Source organism: Mycteria americana, chromosome 25, assembly GCF_035582795.1.
Source record: "Mycteria americana isolate JAX WOST 10 ecotype Jacksonville Zoo and Gardens chromosome 25, USCA_MyAme_1.0, whole genome shotgun sequence".
NCBI classification, from domain to species: domain Eukaryota; kingdom Metazoa; phylum Chordata; class Aves; order Ciconiiformes; family Ciconiidae; genus Mycteria; species Mycteria americana.
This window is the reverse complement of record NC_134389.1, coordinates 2,471,690-2,499,128: the sequence shown is the minus strand read 5'-3', so window position 1 is coordinate 2,499,128 and position 27,439 is coordinate 2,471,690. Positions and strand designations below refer to the sequence as shown.

Below are 27,439 nucleotides of genomic sequence, written 5' to 3'. Positions count from 1 at the left end.
GGGGCGTCCCCGCTGCCCCCCGGTCCCCGGCTGCCGGCCGGGCAGGCTGGGGGGGCCGGCGGTGGTTATTTACAGGAGGGGTGCACGTACGTACATATTTATAGGCAGCGGGGAGCGGGGAGGGGGCCGCAGCACGGAGAGGAACAGAACAAAGTGCATTTATACAGACTAGATCCAGCTCTCACGGCCGGGGGGGGCGCGGGGGGGGCCGAGCCGGGGCTGCCATGCGAGGGGGTGAGGGGGGGGCCCGGCTGCCGGCCCCGCCGGATCGTGCTCCCTCCTTCCAGCCGAAGCCCCCGGCGGTCTGGGGGGAGGCTCCCACGGCTGCCGGCGTGGGGAGGGGGCGCGGGGGGCTGTCGGGCAGCTCCCCGGCATTGAGCGACTCTTTGAGGGGGGGAGACCCCCCCCTCCTCCCCACTGCGGCTAAAGGCCGGTGTCGCGAGCGGGGTCCTCGGCGAGGGGGGCTCTGGAGCCTGGAAGAGAGGGGGAGAAGGGGGTGAGGGGACGGCGGCGGGGGGCGAGGGGACGGGGGGGCGAGCACCGCGCGGCAGTGGGTCTTACCCGGGGCGTTGGTGGCAGGGCCCTGCAGGCTCCGGAGGGCGCGGGACAGGGGGCTGTCACCGTCGGGGCTGGGGGGCCGCTGGGACCACCCATCCATCTCCGGGGCTGAGCCCCCCAGGGGGGTGGCATCGGCCGAGGAGCTGCAGCCCAGGGACTGCAGCAGCTCCCGGTGAGCTGTCTCCATAGCCTGGAGGGTGCCCGGGAAAAAGGGTGCCAGGTCAGAGGGGTGGGCGCAGGTTTGGGGTCAAAGCCCCTGTGTCACCCCCCCCCCCGCCACCAGGACACCCTGACGGGACCCCAAATTGATTTTCCCCATTTTGGGGGGGCTCACTTTTAGCCTGTTGAGCTTCAGCGTCAGCTGCTCGATGGTGCGGAAGATGAGGTCCACGTCGCGGAGGGGAGCGGGGGGGTCCGGGGACCCCTTGGCAGGGCTGGGACGGGTGGGTGCCTCCTGTGGGGACCCCCGCGGGGGGCTGGGGGGTGGCGCGGGGTCCGGGGCCGTGGGCTGGGGGACTCCCGTGGGCATGCTGACGTAGAAGTAGTTGCCTGAAGAGGGGATGAGCAGCGTTAGTGTGGCAGGGGCTTGCTCGGGTGGGTGTTGGTGGCCCCCCCGGGGGGGGGGTGTGTGTGTGTGTGTTTGCTGCCTGAGGTCCTGCCCCCCCCTCCCCACGCAGGGGGCAGCGGGTTGTGCCCCTTTGCAGCAGGATCCGGCCCCAGACCCATTTCCAGCTCGCTCTGGGTCACGGCGTCAGGGCTGCAGTGGCACCGGGTGTCCTCGGCCGTGGGGACAGCCCTCAGGGACACACGGGGTGGGGGTGGGTGTGTGTGTCCCCCCAGGGACACGTCCTCCCAAGTGACACTGTCCCCCCTGCCAGGGACGCGTGTCCCCTTAGAGGACACGGCTCCCCTCGAGGGACACGAGGGCATCCCCTTCGCGGGGAAAGGGGAACGTGGCCCTCCTGGGGACATGGGGACACGGGGACACGGGGACACCCTGCGAGGGCTGGGGAGGGCATGGGGGGGGTCTCTTTACCATCTACATTAGCTCCGCCTCCTTCCTGCAGCTCAGTTTCTGATTGGCTGCTGCCTGGCGAGGGCGTGGCCTCCTTAGCACCCTCCGCCGGGGCTGTGCACCCCGAAAAGAGAGGGGGGAGGGAGAGGGAAGGGGTGAGCAGGACCCGCCACCGGCACCCACCACCGGCACCCAACAGCACCCCGCCACCAGCACCCCAATACCGGCATCCAGCAGCACCCATCACCAGCACTGCACCACCAGCACCCCAATACTGGCACCCAGCAGCACCCACCACCAGCACCCCACCACCAGCACCCTAATACTGGCATCCAGCAGCACCCACCACCAGCACCCCAATACCGGCATCCACCAGCACCCATCACCAGCACCCACCAGCACCCCGCCACCAGCACCCCAATACCGGCATCCACCAGCACCCACCACCAGCACCCCGCCACCAGCACCCCAATACTGGCATCCAGCAGCACCCACCACCAGCACCCAACAGCACCCCACCACCAGCACCCCAATACCAGCATCCACCAGCACCCACCACCAGCACCGCACCACCAGCACCCCAATACTGGCACCCAGCAGCACCCGTCACCAGCACCCCAATACCGGCATCCAGCAGCACCCAGCACCAGCACCCATCACCAGCACCCATCAGTGCCCGCCACCAGCACCCCAATACCAGCATCCACCAGCACCCCACCACCAGCACCCCAATACCAGTATCCAGCAGCACCCAGCACCAGCACCCCAATACCAGCATCCAGCAGCACCCACCACCAGCACCCCAATACTGACACCCATCAGCACCCATCACCAGCACCCATCAGCATCCCTCACCAGCATCCACCAGCACCCACCACCAGCACCCCAATACCGGCATCCACCAGCACCCATCACCAGCACCCATCAGCACCCATCACCAGCACCCATCAGAGCCCGACACCCCTGGGGTGCACAGAGGAGGGGGGTGTTCACCCGCACCCCCCAGCCCCCCGCGCAAGCCCCCAGCTCCGATCCAGCCAAGCTCACGCAGGCAAGCAGGGAGGGAGACCCCAAATCCCAGCGAGGGGCAGGGCAGGGAGAGCAGAGGGGTCCCCGGGGCCTGCCCCCCACCCTGCCCGGCCGAGGACCCTCGCCGCCACCCCTCTCGCCACCTTTCCGGACGACTTTGTAGCTGCTCGGCTCCTCGGCAGCCGGACCCGTCTCGTCCGTCTCCTCCCGGCTTGACCGGAGCTTCGTGTCCCCGGCGGCGCTCGGGGGCTCTGCCAGCACCTCCTGGGAGGCCGAATCCTGGCTGGAGAGCACCGAGTCCCAGGCCTGGCCGGCACCCCCGATGACCGACGGCGTGGGCGTCAGGTCGTCCTCGGGCTCCGCGTCCCGGCAGGGCAGGAGCCTCCGTAGGATCAGGAGCCGCAGGTTCTCCACTGGGATGGGACGTGGAAGGGAGGGGAAGAGGCGGTTTTGGGCTTCGGTTCCCCCCCCCCCCCCCGCCCCGGGGAGAGGCTGGCATCATGGCGGGGGAGCCCCCCGCGACACTCACCATCCTCCAGCGCCGCCTCGGCCAGCCCCTCCGCGTCGACGGGCCCCGGGAGCGGCAGGCGCGTGGGGGGCCCCGGCCGCTCGGCCGGGAGGGTGTCGGCCGCCTCCACGCCAGCCCCCGTGGGTAGGGGGGCTGCGGGCAGCTCTTCCTCCCCTTCCTCCACCTCGCTGCTCGCCGGCTCCTCCAGCAGCACCGGGGGCTTCTCCCCAGCCAGGAGCACGGTGGGATTGTCGTCCGCTGCGGGGAGAAGGGGAGAGCTCGGACCCACGGCCCGTCCCTGAAAGATGAGGGGCAGGGTGCAGGCAGCGAGGGGCAGGCAGGGCTGGGGGAGCTCACCTGAGGAGCAATCCTCCGCCTCTGCCTCTGCTCCAGAGCCGGCACCTCGGGACAGGATCGGGGAGACGTCGGGGTCCTGTAACACCAGGCTGCGAGGACGGAGAAGGGGCGTTAGGCGAGAGGCGGGAGCCGGGGGCTCAGCACCGACCCCGCGGCCGACGCTGCCGAAGCCCCCGCAAAAGGTGCCAGGAGCCCCGGCAGCCACCCCCGGGTCCCGAGCGACCAGGGAGGACCCCTGTCCCCATCCCAGCTGCCCTCCGGAGAGACCCAGCAGCCTGCTGGCCTCATCCCCCAGCGCCCACCAGCATGGGACTGGGCTAGGGCCCCGGCTCCCAGCAAGGGCCGGGCTGCTCACCCAGAGGGTGCTGTGCGGGTGGGCTCCGGCATCCGGCGCTTGGGGGGGAAGGTGGCATTCCTCGTGGCACTCTGCACTGCCTCCTCCAGCAGCTCCATCCATCTGCCCGGCCGAGAGCCCCTCGTCAGCTCCCCGGGGGGGCTGCTGCCCCCCAGAGAAGCCCCCGCCCCGGGCAGAGCCTGCCCATCGCTGCCAGGACCCGTCCCGCCGAGCCTTACGTGTTTTTCTCGGAGGACGTCAGCGCCACCAGCTCATAGATCTGGGGTCCCAACTCCGACGTGCAGATGATGAAGAGGGCTCGTTTATCTGCGGGGGGTGACCAAGAGTGACGAGGAAGGTCGGAGCACGGCGAGGGCTTTAACTCAACCCCCTGGCACGGCCGTCACCAGCACGGCCGCGGTGGGACACGGCCGGAGGATGCGCCGTCCTCGCTGCCAAGCTCCGGTGGCTTCTCCCCGGCTTTTCTCCCTACCTGTGGCCACGGAGCGGATGAGCACCGAGTTGAGCTTGAGGACGGGGCTGAAGGTCTGCTTGTTGTCCGAAGAGCCCAGCGCTGTCTTGCTGTGACACTTGAGCACCAGTTTCTCGTCCTGCTTCTGCAGCAGCACCAAGAGGTCCTCGAGGAGCAGCACGTGCAGGTCTGGGGTGGGAGAGGAGACAAGAGAGCGGAGGCTCAGCCAGGGATGGGCTCGCAAGCCAGGTGGAAGCTCCCTCCTTGCACCCAGGAAAGACGACGGCCCGGCAGATGCGGCAAAGGGGGGGCTAAGGGGGTCCCCGTAACGCCGCTGGGGCTGGAGGTAAAATGCCCACGTCCTGGGGGACGCTGAGGATTGCGGGGAGAAGTCTCCCAGCGCCGGGCGGTGGGGAAGGTCCGTACCCACAGTCTTGTCCTTGCTGATGCGCCAGGTGAGCGGCCCTTCGTGGATCATGCGCCGGGAGGTGAGGTCCAGGCTCTGCGGGAAGCCGAGGGTGGTGGTGAGCGTGGGCCGGGGCCAGGCAGACCCCACCAGCCCCCCCCGCCGCTGCCCGGGAGGCTGGAGCTACCTTGAACTCAGCAGCCAGCGGGTTGCTGGTCCTCTCCAACGAGGTGGCATCCAGACGTTTCTGGTAGCCTTCCAGCCGGTGCCGGTTCTCCGCTCGCTTCACCGCCTCGTTCACGTACTTGAGGATGTCCCGGCACTGGTCCCGGGCTCGGCACAGCTTGTCGTGCTCCGAGGTGCCCGCTGGGATGGCAGGGAGGTGAGAGCGGGTCAGCAGAGGACACGGGGCTGTCCCTGTCCCACTGGGACAGGCTGCCAGCCACATCCCGGACGCAAAATGCCACCAGCCCAGAGCTCCCTGCCGACAAGAGGGAGATTTTCCCACCCCCAGGACCCCCCCGCCCCCGGCCCGGCTCTTTCTGCTGGAAAGGCAGCACGTCCTCCCCACCGCCCTGGGATTTTGCTCTAGAAGGCAACAGAGAGGCACGAGCCCCACGGTAGAAAGCGATCGCCTTCTGCCAGCCGAAGGCCGCGCTGGAGACGGGAGCACGCAGTCGAGCGACCCTGGGGACAAGCCCCCCGTGCCCCCCCAGCCCCTACCCTCGGTGTGCTTGATGATGTTCTCCAGCAGCAGCGGGTACTTGGTCAGGCGCTGCATTTCGGAGATGATCAAGTCCTTGAGCTGCAGGCGCCGGCACTGCGGATTGCTTTCTGCTTCCTAGGGCAGAGGGAAGAGGACGAAAGCCCCGAGGTGGGATCAGGGGAAGCCAGGGGAGCGCCGGGGCGAGGAATGGCCCAGGAGAGGGACAAACCTGCATGAAGATCTGGAAACGGGTCTCCTTGCGCTGCTTGGTTTTGATCAGCTCGAGGGCGATGGATTGGTAAGAGCAGAAGTCAGCAGCGACCTGCTGGATTTCCTCTTTGGCCAGGCCGTCGAACTGGGGGGGTGCAGGGGAGAACTGGGCTCAGGCACCCCCCCAGGCTTGGCCCTGAGCCCCGAGTCTCCCCGAGCTCGTCCGCTCCGAGCGCAGCCACGGCCAGGGGACAGCGTGACAGTGGGGTCACCTCCACCTTCCCTTAAAGACGTCAACCCCTCCACGCTGGAGGACAAAAAGATGTCCCTGGGGGTTCTACCACCCCTGTCCCCCCTTACCCGAGACAGCATGAGATCCCCAATTTCTTTGATGATTGGTCCTTCTTCCCGGAGTTTCTTCATGGATTCGGAGAGAGAATCTGAACGAGGATGTGAGAGACAGACAGGACTCGTGAACAGGGTGCCGGGGCCACCCACCACTCCTCCGTGCAAGCACCCGCCGAGCTGCCTGCCCCAGAGGGTCCCCGCCGGCTCTCCAGCACGGGTGCAGGCAGGAGGGGCTGAGAGCCCGATGGGCTTCGATTGCTGCCATCACGGACGCAGTGTGACAAGGAGTGTGACACCGACAGCGTGTCCTGAAAGCGTGCTACGCCAAGGGCTGGTACAGACCAGGCGTCCCAGACACGGGCATTGGCAGAGCCCGGAAAAAACGGGCTCTGGATCGTTCCCAGGAGAGGGAAAGGAAAGGCCGGAGCGGTGAGACGGTACGATGCCGTCAGCAGGGCTGGTCCGTGTGGTGGGTGACCACACGGGAGCACCGGGCAGCCACGGGCCACGTGGGCCACCCTCTGGTCCCGCTGCAGGGGGGTATTTCCAGGGGAGAGCAGGATCCGAGCAGGAGGAGGCTTACTGTGGATTTCTATCAGGTCAGGGAGGTTGGGGAAGAGGAGCGCCAGCTCTTCCCGGGACAGCAGGCTCTCCTTCTTCATCCGCTGGTAGAAGAGGAGGTCGAGGACTCGGAGGATGCGGAGGTGAGACCCTTCGGTGGCAAAGAGCTCTGTGCGAAAGGCACAGGGGTGGAGAAGTGCCCAGGGGAGCCCCGCGGTGCTGGGGCGCGCTGCCGGGGGGTCCCTCACGTCCCTGGGATGCCCCCTGCTCCTTACCGTTGATCACCTCTTGCCGGTCGATCTCCTTCTGCGGCAGATTGGCCACCAGCTCCCGGCTGACCATGTGCTGCCAGTTCTGGGAGTCCAGCTCGGGCTCCAGGTCGGAGAGCTGGCCCTGCTCGTCCTCCAGGAGATGAGGCAGGAAGGGGTCCATGCCTAAACCCAGGCTGGGCGACTCGATGCTCCTGGGAGGGTGAAAGGCGGCGGTGGGAGTACTCTGCAGCCACCCGCATCCAGCCAGCCCACCCCACAGCGCTCCCAGTACAGCCAATATCTACCTGGGCCCTATTTCGGCTTGAACCCGGGGCCTTCAGCACAAGAAGTACAAGCCTCTGACTCTTGAGCTAAAAGACTAGGTCCCCCAGCAGACATCTATATAGGTCCTTTAAGCTCCTGCGTGAGACACAAGGGAACAGAGGTGCCCCCTCACCCCAGGAGGATGGAGAACTAACAGGGGACTCCCTCCCGGGGCAGCCCTGGGCATCGCCTCCCCTTGTGCTCTGTCAAGGCTCGCTTACGGGGGGGGAGAAGCTAGGAAGGCAGGGATGGAGCCCCTCTGACCTCCGAAGCGGGGGTACAGCCCCGGCACACCCCTACAGTGACCCTCCTGCTCTGTAGGAAAACTGGCCCCAGGGATCCCGGCCGGCTCGGGGCGGCGCGGTAGAGACGGCAGAGACGGAGGCTGGGCCACTCACCTGCGTCCCATCTTCGGCGTGTACGGGGGGGTGGGATTTTCCAGCGACCTGGGGAGGGATGGGAGAGTCACCCTCGTGTCCTGATGTCCTGGCCCCTCTCCTCCCATCGCTTCACCCCCCGGGCAGCACCCAACAGCGTTTCTGTAAGCCCCTCCAGACGTGGGTCTGGCGCTACCGGCTGCGAGAGGGGTTTGGGGCAGCACAAATGGGAATTAAAGCCCAGTTCTTTCTTTTCCCCCATCAAACGTCGGCCAGGAGGCTCTGCAGGCAGCTGGGCGCTGCGGGGCCGGGACCACCCCGCTCTGCGTGGCCGCGGCTTGGCCTTGACCCACAGGCTTAGCAAAAGCTTTCCCAAGAGACAGCGTCTCAGCCCAAGGGGTTCAGCTTTCAGACCCCTGGCCGTTCCAGCTCCCCTTTGAAGCCAAACACAGGGCCCAGGGGAACCCAGGTCCTCCCTGCCCGTGGCTCGGACGGCGTCTCCAACCTTGTGGACAGGCTGGAAGCGGAAGACGATGCCGACTGGTGAAGTCTCGTGGCCTCGGCTGCGGCATCCATGTCCACATCACTACGGGAGCGAGGCACGTTTTCTGCTTTCCGGGATTTCTTCATCTCCTCCCGGCCTTTCAAGCTCTCCGAGCGGCCCAGCTTGACCTCGGCGCGAGAACTGCAGCAAGGAGACAAAGCCGAGAATAGGCTGAGCCTGGTGGGACAGGCAGGGACATCCCCGCACATGCAAACCCGCCAAAAACTGCTGTGGGACCCCCAAAAGCACGGGCTGCCCCCCTGCCCTACCTGTCCGATTCCAGCAGGTCCTCGGGGAAGCTGCCGGTGGAGAGCCGCTGAGTGCCGGGCTCCTGGCTCTCGTAATGCTGGTTGTTCTCAAAGTGCTGGATGATGTTCCTCACATTGCCGGGTTTGACTGCTGGGGCGAAAGCAAGGAAGCAACCCCAGTGAGACCGGGCTGCGCGTGGCTGGGCAGGAGATGCTGGTGCTGCTGCCCACCCCGCTGCACCGCGGCCTCGGCCGTCCGCCCGGCAGAGCCCCGTCCAGCTCGGGCTGCGGAGGCGAAGGTGCCGGTGGCATCGCGACCGCTCACCCAAGGGGCTTCCCCGAGGCTGGCCACCAGCTTCCTCGGGGAGATGTGCTGAGCGGGCGCCCGGGATGCCCGAGCGCTGGATGGGAACGGCCGGCCACCGCCGGCAGCCCTCCTCCCGGACCCCACGGCACCCATCCGAGCCCACCCCAACGCCCGGTGCAAGAACGCTGGGGTACCTTGGAGGGACAAAATAAAACTAAGCACATGAGGTGAATGGCAAACAAAAGAAGAGGCCTTTTACCTTCAACAGGGGACAAAGGGACATGAAATGCTGAAAGGAAAAACAAAAATGAGATGTCAAATCGATCCCGCATTTCAGCAACGAAGGAGGCAAAGAGGGAACGTGTGAGCTAACGGCATGAGAACTCAAAGCAGAAGGGGAGGAAGAGGAACGCAGGCACACACACGTGTACACACATGTGTACACACACGCACACATACATGTACACGCTCGCTCTCCGCCACCTCAGCCCCCCCAGGAGCTCTGGCATTTTTAAGACACAGCGAGCAGCCTGTACGCCTGGAAGACGGGGTACGTAAGATAAATCTGGGGGAAGAGAGCGGCTCTGCTCCCTTCCCGCTCCCCTCAAAGCCATCTGGGAGCACGGACAGTTGAGACAACAGGTTTCCAATGAGCGGCTGGAGGAGGGTGGCTGATGAGAAACGCCTGCTACCGGGTGAACGGGAGTCCCACGGGTGCCAAAGGCCACCTGATGGCCCTGGGCACGCAGACGGCTACAGATCTCCAGGCAGCAGGGAGGCTGGCGGGTACAGCACCCCAGAAGGTCCCAATACTCACTGCTCTGGGAGGAGATTTTGGGCTTCCCAATGTACTTGAGGATGGGGTTGCGCTTCTTGTCTTCCATGGCATCCTTGTCCTTCTTCGTGCTGCTGCTCTGTTGGGACACCCGAGAGGAGGACTGATAAAAACACACGTCACCACGCGGGCCCCGAGGGTGACCCCAACCTTCACCGCGCTGGCTGAACGCCGCGGCATGAGCTGCCGGGGAAGGGATGGGGCCAGGATCCAGCTCTGCCCTGGCGCTGAGTGGCTCTCCAAGGCACGGGGGGAGATGGGGATCTCTGGAGAACCCCTCCCCGGGTCGCCTTAAAAGATCCAGCAGCAAGAGCCTGATCCTGGGGCAGAGAAGAGGCTACCAGCAAGCCACCCACCTTCTTGGTCTTGGGGAAGAAGGGCAGCCACTTGTCCCTGTCCGGGAGGGACTGGGCCTTCTCGCTGGTGCCGGCCACCCGGGGCTCCCGGCTGCGGATGCCTGTGTGGTTCATATACGTGCTGAGGGCAAAGGCCATGGGGGAGCTGGAAGAGAGGAGAGCGTGAGGCTGGAGATCCGGCACCGGGACAGGGGAGACAATGGGGGAGGCTGGGACATCCCGCGGGGCTCTGGGGGGAGAGAGGGTCCGTCCGCAGGCAGGAGAGGATGCCCGGGTGGGGACGCAGGCAAGTGAGAAGGGAGGAAAGGCAAGAAGCAGTTCAAGAGGGCGAGCTGAGGTGGCAGGGGCTGGCAGGGGGCCGCACACCAGGACCCCGAGTGTTCACCCTTCCCCAGGGCCAGCCTGAGAGCCCACGGGGTTATGCCTGGCACGGGGAGAGGGTGCTGGAGGCCAGCACGGGAAGGGAATGCTCCGGTGACTCCTCTCCTTTTGCCTCCTCAGCTAACAACTGTAAGGCAATCGCATCTGGACGCACTCCCCCTGTGCCCCAGGGCCACTCACCTCCTGTCCTCTTCGTATTTTGACCTGGAGAGAGAGATGGGGAGGGATAAAAGAGCTTGTTTGGAACAGGCAAGGTTGCAGCACCGAGCCTTCCATCCCACCATGCCCCCTGCCCCTCACCGCACCCAGCGCCTGCTCCAAACTCTCCTTCCCACCTCCACCGGCAAACGTGTGGATCAAGCAGGATCACGGAGCAGAGCTAAGCCTGTGTCTGATCCCCTTCCCCACATCCTCGCCCCAAATCCAGGCAGAGAGGCGCTCCCTGACGTGCAGGGCAGGGAGCCTCTGCGGCAGCCCGGCACTCACAGTATGTCGCCCAGCTGGGCCAGCTGCTTCTCGGCCACTTGCCGCTCCTTCTGGGGGTCCCTGTCCAGGTCCAAGAGGTCGTTCTCCCCGTACAAACTCCCCAGGCCCATGGTGCGCTTTGTTCTGCGGAGGACAAAGGGTCAGGGCCACGAGCCCGGGCACCAGCCGCCCGCACGGGCAGGAGCCTGTCGAGCTCTGCGGGGCACCCAGGCAGCTGCGTTACCTGTAGTCCTGGATCTGCTCCTGTATCTCGGGCATCACCATCTCCTGAGCTTCAAAGAGGGCGGCTCGGACATCATCCCCATTCCGCAGACGTGTCTCTGGGGACGGGAGAGGAGAGTCGGTGTCACCAACCACGTTCGGCGTGCAAGGAAGGGCACGAGGGATCTTCTGGCAGCCTCGGGCCCTTGGGCAGAGCAGGGCAGGCAGGGAGACCACAGAGCCTCTCTGCTGGCCTCCCCCTGCCAGAGCGCAGCCCCCTGGCTAGTTGGTTTCCAGGCTAGAACAACCTGTTTCCCATTTTGCACACCCAGGCCGAGACGCCCGCACATAACAAGACCCCTGGGACCACTGGGACGGAGCTGGGGAAGAGCTCAGGAGCCCCAGTCCCAAACCTCGGCACATCTTCTCTAAGAGCGCAACAGGCAGAGTCCTATCCTTTGCGATCCTGATTTGGCATCCTAATGAACAGCCGGCCGTGCAGACCGCGGGTGCTGCGGCAGGCCCCGGGCCACGGCACACGACCTGGGAGCTCCTCACTCACCGATCTCAGCCAGGAGCTGCTCAGACACTTTCACTCGGAGAGGCTGGGGAGGGAAGGCAGAAGAGAAGAACGGCTCAGCACCCGTTCGCTTTCCCCGTGCAGCGAGCAGGGCTGGAAGGAGCTGGGGATACAGCGCACACGCCAGAGCCGCGCTCAAGCCAGCGTGGAGAGGGTGCCCTGGGCTCCTGCACCGTCGCCCCATGGCAATTTCTGCAGCCAGAGAGGTGACAACTGGGGATCTCACACACCGAGCGCCCCGCGCCCAACACACAACCCCCTCCGGAGCAGCGCAATGGGACCCCGCTCCCTCCGAGGGGGCACTGGGCCCCAGGAGCACTAACGGGAGCGCCTGGAGCCTCGTCCTCGCTGCCAGGACCCTCCTCTCCTGCCTGCACCCAGCTTCCAGGCACCAGGGCAGCCGCAGTTGTGCAACGTGTGGGTACGGGCCTTACGCAACTGCTTGCACCGATGCGGAGGAACCAGGAGCAACGAAGCAATGTCAGTGGCAAAAACACCATTAAAAAAGCATCCCCGTGCGAGGGACACGACGCTCAACGCCGGCTTTCCAGCTGATCCCCCGCAGGGACAAGGACTCCTGTGCAGGCTCACAGCCGAGTGCTGCCCTTACCGCGTTCTTGTCCAAGAAGATGTTCCAGATGTCCTTCCCCAAGACCCGGGAATCCTTGGCGGTCGTCTGCTGGCAAACGTCCGTGCATAAGTAGAAAAGCTGCAAGAAGGGGAGAGCGGAGGTGGGTAGCGAAGGAGGAGGAAGGTTGAGAAGCGGGGAGGTGAAAGGCTCAGTAAAGCGGCGCCCGTACGGCCATGAAACAGGAAACGATCGCTGGGGTCTGGGGAGGGCAGCACCCCACCGTGCCACGCCTGGGAGGAAGGGGAGGAAGTGTAACCCTACGCTGTGTTTCCCTCTTACGCGCACACACAGCTCTGGGAACCACTGGCTGGCAGCTGCCTGCAGCAGGCAGGCAGAGAGCAGGCAGGCGCAGGCAGCTGCCTTAGCCTCAGGCAGCCTCCGGCGGAAGGGCAACACGGAGCTTTGCGGACGGGCTCAGCAAACCAGCACCATCCTGAGCTCACCTGGACGAGGGGATGGTGCCAAATATGCCGCCCCGTATGCGTTCCCCCCCACACACCCCCTGCTTGGTGCCCGCGTCGGTGACACCGGCGGGTCCCTTACCAGGGGGCTGGGATCTGCCTGGGACAAGATGTAGCGCAAGAAGACCCCCAGATGGGCCGGTCGGGATTTCAGCTTGCCCAGGTCCTGGAAGAGGGAGTCGCACTGCGTAGAGAAGGGACCAGGGGAGAAAGAGCCAGTTAGGACGGAAAGGAATTAACTCCTCCAGATCAGACCCGTCCCACAGCTCAGCACCGGGGTAAATCTCCGGCTCCCACACCCCTTTCCTCACCCCAGCCGGGCACTCGCCTCCCCCGGACCAGCCCGTCCCTGGATGTCCCCTGGGAGGATTTCTAAATGCCAGGAGGTGCCAGGGCATGAGGGTCCACAAAGTGACCCACGTGGGATGGGGACAGCCCTGTCCCCTAAGGAGAGGGGACAAAAGCCAAGAACGCTTTGGACACCGTTACCTCGTTATTGAAATATCCTGGGTCATAATCCTCCTCCGGGCCGATGATGAGGGGTTGTCCTGTCCGGTCCAACCCCTGCCAGGGAGAGGGGACAGAGTTAGGAGCCAGGCGTCCGGCTTTGGGGGGACGCCTTCGCCCTCCCTGCAAGCATCCCACCCCGCCAGCTCCCAAGGGAGGCTTGGACCACGTCTGATCAGGTTGAGCACCCATCAGACGCCCCGGCCGTGCAGCGGGACCCCCCCACCCGGCCCCAGCCCACCTGCTCGGCAGAAGGGGCAAAGGGGGTGTCGGAGCCCTGCCGGCGATGGTGCTGGAAGAGGCGGGCGGTGATGACCGGGGAGGTTCGTGGGCTGTCCAGGCCGTGGTCAGAGAGGACGGAGTTGCGGTTCAGGGCGATCTGCTCGGGACGGCAGCGCAGGCGTCAGGGGACGCGGGGACGGGCAGGCTCCACGCCGGGGGCTGCCGCTGCCGCTCACCCACCCGGCAGAGGCACTCGAGGCCGTCTCGAGAGCAATTTCCAGGTCAGAGACCATAAAGGGAGATGGGCCCAGGGAACTTGGAAACCACAAAAACCCTCCAGGGCCATCAGAAAAATTTGAAGATTAGGAGCGCAAACCAGAAGCTTTGGGGTACCCTTCATTTTGAGGCAGCCATGCCAGGCTAAAGCATTACAAGCCCAAGAAATTCAGAGCCAAGACCGCATTACAAGAAATTCAGCTTCTTCAGATGGCAAACAAATAATTGTGATGGCAACGGCAGGTCCTCGACTCCTAAGCAGGCACAGACCCATCCACCTGGGCTTTTCTCCCCACTACCAGGGCCCAGCAGAAGTTGGGGTGGGCTCCCCATGGCCGCACCCCAACTCTCACCTCACTCACGGAGGGGAGCCGCTCCGTCCCCGACTCCGACCCAGTGTCACCGTCCTGCGAGTCCAGGGAGAGGCGTCCTGGGAGCAGAGAAGAGACTGACCCGCGTGTTCAGGAGATGGGGACACGGGGACGGTCCGACCTGCCAGCACAACTCACCTTCCGTCACCCTGAAACCGGCCAAGCCGGAATCGCCGCACAGCCGCCCCGAATCCTGCAACACGAGGAGGTGTGTTGGACCGGTGGGACGTTCCCCGGCACGTGGGGACAGCCGGGCGCGGGGCCAGGGACGGGCCAGCCGCAGCGGCTCCCACTGCAGCAGGTTTTGGAAACCTGGGATGTCTCCACCACCGCACCCACCGCCTCACGAGGGTCTCCCCAGGCTCCAGCCAGGCTCGGAGGGAGCCAGGAGGATGGCAGGACCCCTGAACCGGGGGTAACCCCACTAATTTCACGTACCACGGAGCCACCGGTCTCCTGGAGGATTTTAAGCTGCAGCTGGCTGACCCGCCGGCGTGCTCCCTCAATCTGCTCCTCCACCGCGGTGGCAGGGTTTCGGCTGTACGCCTCGTAGAAACGCTGAGCGGAGAGACGAGAGGAGACGCTCCCACCGGCCCCAACCCCGTAAGCCCCGTCCCACCGCCCCCGAGGAAACGGGGCCGAGCAGGTCGGCAGGACGATGGGCCGAAGCGTGTATTGCAAGGGCCGGGAAGCCAGGACAGCACCGGGGCAGCACCGAGAGCTGCTCCACTGCGGCTCCGCAGAATAAAAGAGCCGTGCCGCCGCTGTACCTGTAACTCTGCCTCCTCCTGCCGCAGCATGTTCCGGAGAATCTGTGTCGCGTGCTTCTGGACTTCGGGGTCCTGCAATTTCAGATGGATGCAAAGAGGGCTGAGCTTTGCCTTCCTCCTGCCCAGCGTGCCGGGCGGTGGGGGGACAGAGCGGGGCGGCGGCGGGGGCGCCGGGTGGGAGTGCCGCGCGGTTTGCTACCTGCAGGGGCTTGGGGTCGGTGATGCGCTGCGGCGGAGGGAGCGGCGGTGGGGGAGGCGGTGGGGGACAGGCGGGGGTGATGCGGGGAGCCCCCGCCACGCTCACGTCTTGCTGAGAACTGGAGAGCCCCACCGAAGGAGGGGGAGAGCCCAGGAGGGTCAGAGCGACGTAAGCACCGGCTGGAAAAATTTGGGAGTGGGAAAGGGAGGGTGAGAAAGACTTCCGTTATTCACTCTCTCAACCTAAAACATCACGGCATCGGAGTGGGCACGTCCCTGTCCCTGTAAGCAGCGAGGCCACCTCTGCCGTGGCAGATGCTACCCTGGCCCACCCCGCAAACACTCACTGCAAGGACCGAGACAGGTTTTCCCATCTTTTCCCAAGAATCAAGACCTGCCCTTGGGTGGGATCCTGCGGCCTCCCGGGCTGGGGAGGAATGAGGTGCCCCCCTCCGCGCTGCAAGGCTCGCGACCAAGGCTGTAAACACCGATTTGTCTTTTTAGGACCCTGCTACGGGTGCAAGAGGTGGGGGCTGGCTGCCACCGATCTCCCTAACAGCCTGACGGAAACGTGCTCCTGCGCACCCACGTTGCCTCCTCCCGTTTCATCCGCAGCAGCCCGGGCACGATGGAGCGGGGCGGCTGGGCAGAGCAGCCGGCCGGTGGGGACCAGGGCTGCCAGTCACCCGGGGTGAGAAGGAGCCGCCGCAGCTCCCTCGGCCATACTCACATTTGATTAACTTCACCACTTCGAGGTGAGAGCTGTTGGTCACCATCGTGCCGTTCACCTGGGAGAGGAGAGAGGGGGTCAGACAGGCTGGCGGTGGGGAGCGGGGGCGTGCGGCCCCGCGCGGAGAAGCAGCGGGGGCGATGGCCGGGGATGCTCACCTTGACTATCCGGTCCCCCTCCTGCACCCCGGCTCTCATGGCCGCCCCTCCTGCGACACAGGGAGGAGAGACAGGCGTCAGGAGGGCCGGAGGGGCCGCAGACAGAGCCAGGGACTCCCCTCCCGCCGGTCCCAGATCACCCTGGCACAGTCCGTGCAGCCATTGTCCTGCCCGGGGGGGGACACGGGGACCACCAGGCACGTCTTCCCCGTGGGACGAGGCTGGCGACCGAGCCTCGGGTGCTTTATGCACAGCACCCAGCACACATTCAGCTCATACCTCATCCAGACAAGCCCTCCTCTGCTCCCCCAGCCAGACCCCAGCCTTTTCCATCCGTCTCGGGATGGACGAGGGGACCCCAACCCTGTTATCCCACCATACGGGTTGGCTCCGACACATCCAGAGAGCCACCACGTGCCTGGATCCAAAGGCAGGAGCAGGGCCCAGGAAAAGCGGCACTGCTCTGCCTCCTCTCCCCCCGCCTGCTCTTTAACAAAGCTGCCGAGGCTGGAATACATGAAAAATTCGCTTTTCCGAAAGCCAAAACCAAGAGGAAAATGTTTCCATTAGGTTCAACTCCAAGCCAAGGGCCTGAGACATGGCAGCGAGCTCCGAGAGTGGAAAGTATGTTGGATTGTTCGGATTCTTTCGGCTTTAACGGTCTCGTTATTGGCAAATGAAGTGAGCGGGGAGAGGGGGGGGGGACAGGACTCGGGGCTGTCCTGCACCTGGGGACCTCATCCCCGTCCCCCCAGCCAGCCCCGGGGTGAGGGGGCCGATGTGGGGGGCTCCCCATGCAGCTCCACTTGCAGGAGAGAGGCACTCCAGCGCTAACCTGCCCTTGAAACTCGCAGCGTTTTCCCTTTCCTATATTCTCATTTTTCCTGGCTTTCGGGCTAGAGGGGGGGAAGGGGGAGGAGGTGGGAACATCCGCTGTAAAATAAGCAGCTCATTGTCTATTTAAATTGCTGCTCCAAGCCCTGCCACCCCGCAAAGTCATTATACAGCAAAACCGGCAGCGTCTCCTGCAGCACAGTGCCAAGAGCAGCGAGCTGCTGAATCTGTGTTTACCCAGGGCTACAAAAGGGAATTCCCCACCCACCCACCGTCAGCAGCTCCCCGGGTTGTACAAGGAGCGGGGAGAGCGTGGCGGTTTTGGGGAGCTTCCCCAAAACGCTTCCCCCAAAACTGCCTTCCGTCCCCCCCAGCAATCGTGTCCTGCCCATCCCGGCCGATGCCGTAGCGAGACCCCAAGCTCAGGAAGGAAAACCCCTTTCTCCCATGTTTTCTCACATGGGATGTGGCTTTCAGGGGGTGAGGGGAGCCCCAAGGCATCTCCTGCCCCCCCCTGCCCTTGCCCTGCCTGCTGCCAGCGCCGGCCCCTCTCACCTGGCCGCACCGACTGCACCAGGACGACGCGGTCCCCGCTGACGGTGAAGCCGAAGCCATGCTGGTCCTTCTGGATGATGACGCAGCGCTGGACCAGACCTGGGGAGGGAGAGAAGGGAAAACCAGTGAGACTTCAAGCCTGGGGCACGGACTTGGCTTGTGGGGACCCCCCCCGCTGCTCTCGGTTTCAGGGGCTGCAGCTCCTGCCGGCTTTCCCGAGCCAGAGCCCCGTGCAGAGCCTCCGGAGTCAGCCAGACCCCGAGGGCACAGCTAATTCATCCTCATCCTCACGTGATGTCCCTGCTTGGACCCCTTCTCCTGAAAACAGGGTGCCCCGGCGAGCACGGGCAGGGTGGGAAGAGCTGCCGGCTGCGGGCAGCTAGAGCATCATCCCCGGTCCCGCTGGGCTGCTTCACCGGCAGCCGAGGAAGGGTCCTGCCCTCCCCAGGCAGGTGCAGCTCTGGCTGGGTGACTTTGGGTGCTGCAAAGGGGCACAGGAGCCCTGTCCCCGAGGGCGCTGCAAAGACTGAGGCAGGTGGCAACGTGCCACCAAGCTCTCTGGGCGGGCAGGGCACTAAATGCAGTCCTCGAGTGGAAGAGAAGCAGAGGAAGGGGCAGGAAAACCTACCTGTGGTTTCGGAGGAGTCGGAGGGCTGGCGGTGGTGCCCGGGAGACCTCCGCTCTGAAGACGAATCACCCAGGGAAGACAGGCTGCTTAACCTGCGGAGGAGAAGGAGAGGTCAGGGAGGGGGACGGCTGGATGGAGCCATCCTCCAGCCACGGTGGGACCAGGGACGGCTGGATGGAGCCATCCTCCAGCCACGGCTGGGACCGGGGACAAAGCCATCCTCCGGCCATGGCTGGGACTGGGGACGGAGCCATCCTCCAGCCACGGTGGGATGAGGGACAAAGCCATCCTCCAGCCATGGTGGGACCAGGGACGGCTGGACAGAGCCATCATCCAGCCATGGCTGGAACTGGGGACAAAGCCATCCTCCGGCCACGGCTGGGACTGGGGACAAAGCCATCCTCCGGCCATGGCTGGGACTGGGGACGGCTGGATGGAGCCATCCTCCAGCCACGGTGGGACCAGGGACGAAGCCATCCTCCAGCCATGGTGGGACCAGGGACAGCTGGATGGAGCCATCCTCCAGCCATGGCTGGGACTGGGGACGGCTGGATGGAGCCATCCTCCAGCCACGGCTGGGACCGGGGACAAAGCCATCCTCCGGCCATGGCTGGCACTGGGGACGGAGCCATCCTCCAGCCACGGTGGGATGAGGGACAAAGCCATCCTCCAGCCATGGTGGGACCAGGGACGGCTGGACAGAGCCATCATCCAGCCATGGCTGGAACTGGGGACAAAGCCATCCTCTGGCCATGGCTGGGACTGGGGACGGCTGGATGGAGCCATCCTCCAGCCACGGTGGGACCAAGGACAAAGCCATCCTCCAGCCACGGTGGGACGAGGGACAAAGCCATCCTCCAGCCATGGTGGGACCAGGGACAGCTGAATGGAGCCATTCTCCAGCCATGGCTGGGACTGGGGATGAAGCCATCCTCTGGCCATGGCTGGGACTGGGGATGGCTGGATGGAGCCATCCTCCAGCCACGGTGGGACCAGGGACAAAGCCATCCTCCAGCCATGGTGGGACCAGGGACAGCTGGACAGAGCCATCATCCAGCCATGGCTGGAACTGGGGACAAAGCCATCCTCCGGCCACAGCTGGGACTGGGGACAAAGCCATCCTCCGGCCATGGCTGGGACTGGGGACGGCTGGATGGAGCCATCCTCCAGCCACGGTGGGACCAGGGACGAAGCCATCCTCCAGCCATGGTGGGACCAGGGACAGCTGGATGGAGCCATCCTCCAGCCATGGCTGGAACTGGGGACAAAGCCATCCTCCGGCCATGGTGGGACCAGGGACGAAGCCATCCTCCAGCCACAGCTGGGACCAGGGATGAAGCCATCCTCCAGCCACAGTGGCACGAGGGACAAAGCCATCCTCCAGCCATGGTGGGACCAGGGATGGCTGGATGGAGCCATTCTCCAGCCATGGCTGGAACTGGGGACAAAGCCATCCTCCAGCCACGGCGGGACCAGGGACGGCCGGACAGAGCCATCCTCCAGCCACGGCTCCTTCTTGGGCTCAGGAAAAACAAATGCACGGAGCTGGAAGGCAACGGCAGCCAGCACGGGCGAGTGCTGCCCATCCCTCCAGTTGCCTGTCCCCAAACAGCCTTGGGAAAAGGCTCCTCTCCCTTGACCACCACAGGGCTCTGGGGAGAGCCCCAGAACAGACCCCACTCGGGGCCAGGACCCCGAGGTCTCGCGTTTGCTGGCAGGGAGGAGCGGCGGGGGCTGCCCAGGGCTTGGGGAGAGCAGCAAAGGCAGCAGGCGAGGGGAGAGATGGGTCATGCAGCGCAGACGGGACGGAGCTCGGCGGCAGGTCTTTAACCAGGCTGATGGAAGGAGAGACACAAAGCAGCGAAGGATGGGTGAGAGAAAGACGGACAGACAACGGACGGTTACTTTACGGTCCTGGCCTCTCGCTGAGCCTCGCTAGCCCTGCAGCAAGGCTTTGGATGCTGGATGGGCGCGTGGGCTGGGGCTTTCTGTGCATCAAAGGGGCACAGCACATCCCCTCGCTGCCGTGCCGGAAAGACTGTGATAGGAATGGGGGGGGGGGGCTCGTCTGCATGGTTCTTTTTAGCCCTGGCGTTTATTCTCCAGCTAACGGGGGTCTGGAGAAGTCAAGGCTGGGCAGCCATCCCTGCGAACACTGCTCGAACAAGACGGTGCCAGCAGGCTTGGTGTGTGGGGGAACACATTGGGAACAGCATGCCAGAGCAGCCCCCAGCCTTTACCCCTCCTCAGGGGCCTGACTCTGCCTCCAAACCCGGCTCCATCCACAAAACGAGGGTCCTGGAGCGCTGCCTCCCCTTCCCTGTGCCCCTCCACGATCCCAGGGATGAAAGCCCAGCTCCGCTATCCTGTCTCTCCTCCTCCCAACCAAACCAGCCACAGCTCTCCTCCATCGAGGCAGGGCCGGAGGGGTCGGAAAGCAACGGGAAGAGCGAGAAAATGAAGGTGTTCCCGGCGGGAAGAGCAGCCGGTCTCTGCCTTACACCCTGAAGGCTGCGATGAAGCAAGGGTGCGGGATGAGAGCACAAGCAGCCCCGTCCCTGACCCCACTTACCTGGGCAGGTGAGGCTGCCTCTTGCTGCCCGCTCGGCTGCCGGGGCGGACAGAGACAGGGGTGGTGGCGGTGAGAGGTGGCACAAGGGACACCCGGAGGACAGCGGTGCGGGGACAGGGGGGAAAGAGGAGACAAACAAATCAAGAGGCAGAGGCGTGACACACGGCACAGCGACAGCACGCTTACATCCCTCGGGGAGGGTGGTGGGACCCAAAAACACCTCCCTGTGCCCGGCACGGCCTCGCAGCACCCGCCAGGCTCGGGACAGGATTCGCCTTCACCGGTGCAAATCCTCCTCCCGGTTTCGTGCCTTTCTCTGGACGACAGGGAGGGGGAGGCATCGCCCCTCGACATCGCCCCTCGGCATCATCCTCCAGGCAGGGGGGCTGCCTGGAGAAGCATCCCCCCTCACTTGCCTAAAATAACGTCCGCAGCGAACCCAGCCTGGGTTTCATTGCAGGATCATGAAGCCGGGCGAGACTCTCAGCCCTTTGTGGGGGCCGAGCAAGAGGGTCCCCCCCAAAACCACCCCACAGGGATGGAAAACCGGAGCCCAAAGCAGTGTAAACCCAACAGCCCCACTGCCGTAGCCAGTTCGCAAGGTGCAACAGCTCCCCGGCTCCTTCCTCGCTCCAGGAGACGAATATTAAGAAACACCTCATTTAAGGTGGCCTGGTCAATCTTAATCCAGACCCGACCTGCGCAGCCGTTACGCCACAGCCTCTAATTTACTCCATTACGACCCATTGCCTCGCTTGCTGAAGCGGGGGATAAAGCAGGACCTCGGCGCGAAGGAGCCCGGGCACGGTCGCAGCCCGGGACGGGGGCTGCGGAAGGGGGGACATGGCCGAAGCATCTCCCCAGGAGCTGGGGGCAGGAATGGGACTGGTCCCCCCTGTTTCAGAGGCGATCCAGGATGGGGAGCGGCACCGTCGTCTGTCGAGGGGTAGGTGCAGGATTAACCCCGCGGGATTACCCGGCAGCCAGTTGGAGGCTGCTCGGGGCAGGTCAGACCTGCTGCTTATCCAGGCCAAGGAAGGATCGGCTCCTCTTTCCGCATCGCCCCGGATGCCAGGACTTAAGGCCCTGCCGCACAGAGGGACAGTCGTTAAGCCTCTTCGTTAGGGGAAGCTCGCCGGTGCCCGACGGTGCAAGGACCACGCGCGGCTGAGCCCCCAGCCCGGCCAGGAGCCACCGGCCCGACACCAGTCCCACACGGGGAGATGCCAACCCCATGCCCGTGGCAGGAGCTGGTTTCCATCCCGCTCGAAGGAGCGGGGCCAGCGCTGGCTTATTGCTGTCTAAAAGAGTAGTTTAATTCGGCTTTGCATAAGCTCCTTCCTAATTGACTTACAGAGAGCCAAAACATGCCATTTTAAACCAAACGCTGCTGGCTCCATGGAGACCTGACCCCGGTGCCTGTTTCCAGCCGGGGAAGCTCCTTTCGGTGCCCCGAAAGACCAGCCCTCCGGTTTTCCTAAAAGTTGTAACTCCGGAGCCCTTGAACGATGCCCAAATCCTGCAACCACCCTTGACTCGCCCAGTCCCAGCACCGGTGCCAGTCTCTGAACCGGCACCTGCAGCCACATCCTACACGCTACCCTCCGAGATTTCTGCTCTGAGGTTATTTTCCCCGATTTTGGCTACTTTCAGTTAAATCATTGCTATTCGGTTTTCTCGAACACACAACGGGAGCAAGATGCTCTGCCCAGCCTGCCTGCAAGGAGGGCAGGATGGCAGAGGGCAGTACGGCGGGGAGCAAGGGCAGAGCACACCGGGCATCCCGGTGAGAGGCCCTGGAGGTGGGCACAGTCAAGGGGGGGAAAAAAAAAAAAAAGGAAAACCAAGGAGGAAAATAAAATCATCATGCACGCTAAAGAGCAAAGCACAGCACAGGCGCTGCCACCTTGGGAGCCCACGTAGAGCAAAGGCTACAATTAAAAGATTAGGAGGGAACAGGATCAAATCCTCAAAGCGGGTCAGCCTCCAGCCGGAGCTTTGCAAAACGCTTTCTCCGAGACCGGGAGCTTTATTTTTTTTTTTCCCTCCCAGGTCTCCAAACGGCTGCTCCCTGCGATCCCAGCTCCGGGGAAGAGAAAATGTTTTGCGGACAGCCGGAGCCCCGCACCGGCACGCCTGGAAACCCGCTGCCTTTTGAGGTGAGCGGGGAGGCAGGTGGGGCCAGCACTGGCCCGTCAGCAGGAAAAGTTGCAAAAAAAATAGAAATATATATGGAAAAAAGAAAAAAAAAAAAACAACAACTTGAAAAGGGAAATCAGTGTCTTGGTGGGATGCCTCTTGCAATTGAGTCATTGCTTCCACCGCAGCCTGATGATACGGTCTGCACTGCTGGTAGCACCAGGATTCCCCGACATCTCCCATGCCAAACCCTGCCGCCTGCCACTCTCCCGGGCCACAGCCCCGCAGACGGCTTCACATACTGGTATTCTGGGGACAGGAAGGAAGGAATTTCAGCTAAAAAAAAAAAAAGAAAAAAAAACCCAACAAAAAAAAGATTCAGCTTCCTCCCCTTCCCCCTCCCCGCGGCACAGCAGAGGGAAAACGCGTTGGCCCGGCTGTGTCCAGCCCCGACGCTCCTCTCGCTGGAGCGGCTCCAGCCTCGCAGCGGAAAGCCGGCCGTGCCGAGGATGCGCATCCCCCGGAGACGTCCCTCCGTATCCCCCCGGGAGCGGGCTCTGCGTCCGCATCCCCTCCCGGGCGCGGGGTGTGCGTCCCCTGGGAACGCTTGCTTGCTTGCTTGCTTCTCGCTGGGGACGGAGGGGTTGAGGGACAAAGCCGCCCGCTGCTCCTCGACATCGACTGCTGCACGATGACGCATCGGGGAAGCTTGTAATTATGCGTCTGCATCTAAGTTTGCACAGCGAGGCAGATTTAAACCTTGCTAGGGTGTTGCTAGCAAATGAAATAAAAGAGAGGGGGGGGAAAAAATCATTTCTCGACATTTTTGGCCGCCTGCAGATGCGATGACACCCCTCCGTCCCCGAGGAGATCTGGTTTTCTTCTCATCTTTTCCCACACGAAGGCGCACAACAGGTTTCCGACTCCCAGCCGGCAAAGCACGTCGGAGCCCGCTTGAAGGGCGGGATGAGAGGAGCAGCCCTCCGGGGACTTTTGGCCGGCGTTGGATCAAGAGCCGGGTGCCTCCATCCCCGCTGTGCTGACCCCGGTGCGTCTGCAAGGCTGCGACCCAGCTCCTTCTTCCCGGCAGCGGAGCCGGGAGTGCCAGCGCGCTGCCAACCCCAGGGGTTCGGCAGGGCCAGGGCAGCACCGCCGGCGACGCGGCGGCCGGCCGAGATCCGGCGTGTCCCCGTGGCACGCAGGCTACGTGCCACTGCCAAGCCACCCTGCAGCTGCTGCCCGTCCGCCCGCAAATCCATGAGGCTGGAGTCATCCCGGATCCATCTGGGGTTTATGCAGCAAAGCTTTTTCCTTCTCTCTCTCTCTCTCTCTCTCTGCTTATTTTTTTCTTTTTTTCCAAAAGCAAAGCAAAGCCTCAGCCCTCAGGAGGCGGCTGGTAACAAATTTCATTTTGCAAATCAGATGCAAAGTCCCGCGTACGCACCACAGCAAACCGAATTTAAAAATCCCCGGATTCCTCCAGCAACTTTGTTGCAGCAGACAGGGGATTCTGCAAAAGCTTTGTTTAAATTAAGACTTTTAATTAAATGGGGGGGGAAAAAAAAAAAAAAAAAGAGAAAATTAACACGATGAGCGCAGCAGCCCTGGTTGTTTAATGGCGCAGCAGACTCCATTCCCCACATTTCTAATTGTCTGTGTGCTGCAAATTTTTGCAATGCCTATTCCCCACGGGGAGGAACGGAGGCTGAGCGCGGGGACAGCTGTGATTTCGGGCAGCCAGTCGGTTACGCAAAATTTGTTGGGTTTCGCAGTGGCGATGCCTGCCCGGCTCGCTGGGCCGGGGTCCTCCCGCACCGCTCTCTCCCAAACCCGCCCTGGCAGCCTCTACAAGAGGGCAGCCGGGGAAGGGAGACCCTAAACAACCCCGGCTCCACTCCCGCCGGCGGCTGTGGGAGCTCCCGAGCAGGATTAGACCCGAAAAGGGACGGCGACTGGAGCGCTTTGCCTGGCAGAGAGCAGCAAGAGCTGGGGAAGAGCACGGAGGGGCTGCGGGAGCCAAGGCGGGAGGTGAGGAAGGGCTGAGCGAGTATTTACGTCTTAATTAGGTGATGTTTGCAAAGCACTTTGCGCACGCGCCCCGCTACATAAATGTTAAGTATCGTGACCCCTACCAGCAAAGTTAGGCCAGACCAGCAGCCACCCTGCACGCCGAAACCCCTTTCCTCCCACAAAACTGCGTTTTAAAAAGCGCGTGCCATCCTTCCCCTCCCCGCCTGCAAGAAAACCACGGCGTGGGAGCGTGGAGGGAGTCCGATGGGGAAAGCGGAGCCGGGATCCGAATTCCCCACCAAGGAAGATGCGGTTCACACGCAGCGCGGGGCCCAGCTTTTCCCGGGAATGCTGCCGGAGCGTGCAGCAAGATGGGCAAGGACCGTGAGCAGCTCCAAATCACTCCCAAGCTCTCCCCGTGTCGGGCAGTGTAATCATTAACGGTGCCACTCATCTCCTGGAAAACACAGACTGGCAGATCTGGTTTGTCCGGCACTGATGGCGCTTTTGGGGTGCGAGATCCGTAGCAGCGAGCGAGATACGGAATAACCTACCCCGAAGGGACGTTTTCTCCCCGACCTTCCTCCTAAATAAAAGCCGCGCACCCCGCAGCGGGGAAGATCTCGCCTCTTTCCACCAGCGCAGCTCGGGAACGGCCGCTCTTGAAATGCTTTCCTCCCCGCGGGCTCTTCTACGATTAAAACCGTGGCAATACGAGAGGTTAGAGAGCGGTGACTAAACCCACGGGCAAGTCACGTCCCCGCAGCCGGCCGGCGCTCGCTGGCCATGCACAGCTCCTTCTGCATCCCCTAACGCTGGAGGAGGAAGATCTATACTGGTTTGCACTGGTCTGCCTCTCCTGGGAGCCTGCCTACTTGCCACGGGGGCTGCCTGGACATCGATGGGGACCAGCGGCCCACCCCAAAGCCATTCTCTGCTTGGCGGTGGCAGGAGGGCAGGGGCTGCTGGGGTGTTTTGAGGTGGGGGAAAAATCCTCTCATTAACCCATTTTCAAGTCATTTTTGTCACTGAAGCGCCATGCCACCCAGCAACGAGTGACTCCCAGCTCGGCCAGGGCACTTCAGGCGCCTGACCTTAAAGAGCAGAGGAGACCGCGGCTATTTAAAGAGCGGAGAGAAGTCTTAAGGCCGGTAATGACGCCCCGCAGCTCCCCGAGGCGGGGAAGTCGGGCAGCGAGGCTCATGCGGCAAGTCCCCGCTCCGACGCACCGCCGGGACCTGATCCTGCCGCTTCCCCGCCCGGGATGGGAGCGAAATTCAGCAGCTCCTTAATTTCTGCTCCGGAGGGGCTGGCTGCGAACAGCTCTGCCTCGTGGCCGGGTTCTCTGGCTAATTAAGAGTTACACAGAGGGAAAGCGTGGCGGGGTGGTTTCGTGCTCCACCCCAGCCCCTGCCTCGCACACACGCTTTCCCCCAAACCAGGAGAAAGCCGTGCAAAGGGCTCGTCGGCGAAGGAGGTGGAAATACGCTGCCCGTCCTGCTAACGAACGCACCAAACCACCTTTCGGCGCAGCGGCGCGTGCCGATGCGCCGGGAGCCCACGTTGAGCATCTTCGAGGCCGTTGGCCAGGGATGTCTCCGGCGGATGCGGCATCGCAGCCGCCCCCAACGCCCTGAACCGGCTTCTTCTGAGGCACGGGGAGCGAAAAGGAAACCTTGTTTTCGGCAGAGAGCCACGCCGGCGGCACGAATGGGCGAGATCCACGTGGAATAGACGCTGTCGCACCCCTGAGGCTGGACCGGGGACCCCAGCCCACGAGCCCGGCCATGCCAGGGACACGAGGAAGCTCCTCGCCCTGAGGCAGGGCAGACACAATCCCCCTCCATCCTTCAAGTCACCCCAAAAGCAAATGGGGTTTTTCTAGGGCTTATTCCACCGGCTCACACCCCCCCTGCCATGTTGGTCTGCTCGGACCCCAGACATGGATGCCAAGAGGGGTCCGAGCCGGCTGCCGCAGAGCAAAGTGCCCGTTTCCACCTCCCGAACGTGCACGGACCTCCATCTTCCCATGCGTGGAGCGGGGAAGACGCAGGCAGCGCTGCCTACCTGGGACCACGCTGTCCGGAAACGGGGTGCGGACGAGCGGGACCCTCACTGGCCGCTTGCCCCCCGTTCCGGGGGCAGAAAGCGAACACGTCCCGCTGGGGTTTAATTAGCTTAATTGCCTGCGAGGCACTGAGCCCTGGCGGGGATAAGACCCCCCCGCCTCCATCCATCCCAGCAGCGCACCCCGCACCCCAAAAGCCCACCTGAAGAAATTTCGGTTAAAACTGAGGATATTTGGGGCAAAACGCTCCCAGGGAAAGATATTTAACAGCGCAAGAGCGAACCTGGGTGTTTCCCCATTTCTGATTTTGGCCACATTTTCCCACCCGGTGGGATGTGGGTTGGTTTTGGGGTGGTTTTTTTTTTTTTGGGGGGGTGGGGGGGAACACACACACCATAAGCCTGGTCCGAGCATCGCGGCGGGATGGGACGGGACGGGACGGGGGGCCCAGGGAGGGCTGAGCCCCCCCCCCCCCCCCCCCCCCGGAGGCGGAGAGGCGGCGGCCTGCCTCCCCAAAATACAGAGTTTCACCCCAAATCGCCGCTTTCTCAGAGGGGACCCTCCGGCTGCGGGGGGGGCGGGGGGGGTCTCCCCGCCGCCCCGGGCCCCGCTCCCCCGGCTGACAGCCGCCCGGAGGCCGCGGCGAGCTGCGGGCCCCCCCTCCCCGGCCCTCCCGGCCCTCCCCGGCCCCCCACCTACCTGTCGAGGGCCTGCGGAGGCCGCACGCTCATGGTGCCTCGCCCGCGGCCCCTCGGCGGTCAGGGCGCGGGGAGCCGCCGCCCCGCTCCGGCCGCCACCATCCCCGGCGCCCGGCGGCGGCCTCGGCGGCCTCGGCGGGGCCCGACCCCCCGCTCCGGCGTTGATCCCGGCCCGGCCCGGCTCGGCGCGGCGGCGGCGGCGGCGGCGGCGGCGCGG

At 64.0% G+C, this 27,439-nt stretch overlaps 1 protein-coding gene across 6 annotated transcripts; it reads right to left on the bottom strand.

Moving 5' to 3' along the window:
• Positions 1 to 390: 390 nt before the first annotated feature.
• ARHGEF11 (Rho guanine nucleotide exchange factor 11) lies at positions 391 to 27,439 on the bottom strand. Of its 6 annotated transcripts, XM_075525215.1 has the most exons (41): positions 27,224 to 27,439; positions 17,736 to 17,827; positions 17,108 to 17,206; positions 15,719 to 15,768; positions 15,561 to 15,618; positions 14,832 to 15,010; positions 14,633 to 14,704; positions 14,301 to 14,420; positions 14,001 to 14,055; positions 13,845 to 13,921; positions 13,235 to 13,372; positions 12,976 to 13,050; positions 12,569 to 12,670; positions 12,005 to 12,103; positions 11,377 to 11,419; positions 10,837 to 10,933; positions 10,614 to 10,736; positions 10,308 to 10,331; positions 9,747 to 9,891; positions 9,373 to 9,469; positions 8,815 to 8,844; positions 8,270 to 8,399; positions 7,962 to 8,141; positions 7,478 to 7,525; positions 6,780 to 6,967; positions 6,527 to 6,673; positions 5,956 to 6,035; positions 5,615 to 5,740; positions 5,403 to 5,520; positions 4,867 to 5,045; positions 4,700 to 4,775; positions 4,295 to 4,462; positions 4,041 to 4,128; positions 3,823 to 3,924; positions 3,468 to 3,556; positions 3,132 to 3,368; positions 2,746 to 3,015; positions 1,595 to 1,687; positions 893 to 1,107; positions 562 to 748; positions 391 to 473 (listed from the first exon to the last, which is right to left on the bottom strand). In XM_075525215.1, the coding sequence occupies exons 1-41, from the start codon at positions 27,253 to 27,255 to the stop codon at positions 424 to 426; spliced, it is 4,578 nt and encodes a 1,525-aa protein (XP_075381330.1). In that variant the 5' UTR covers positions 27,256 to 27,439; the 3' UTR covers positions 391 to 423. The 6 variants fall into 6 exon arrangements, with proteins under 6 accessions (XP_075381330.1, XP_075381324.1, XP_075381329.1 ...); XM_075525209.1 differs by having other exon boundaries at positions 3,132 to 3,556; XM_075525214.1 differs by having other exon boundaries at positions 1,595 to 1,648; positions 3,132 to 3,556.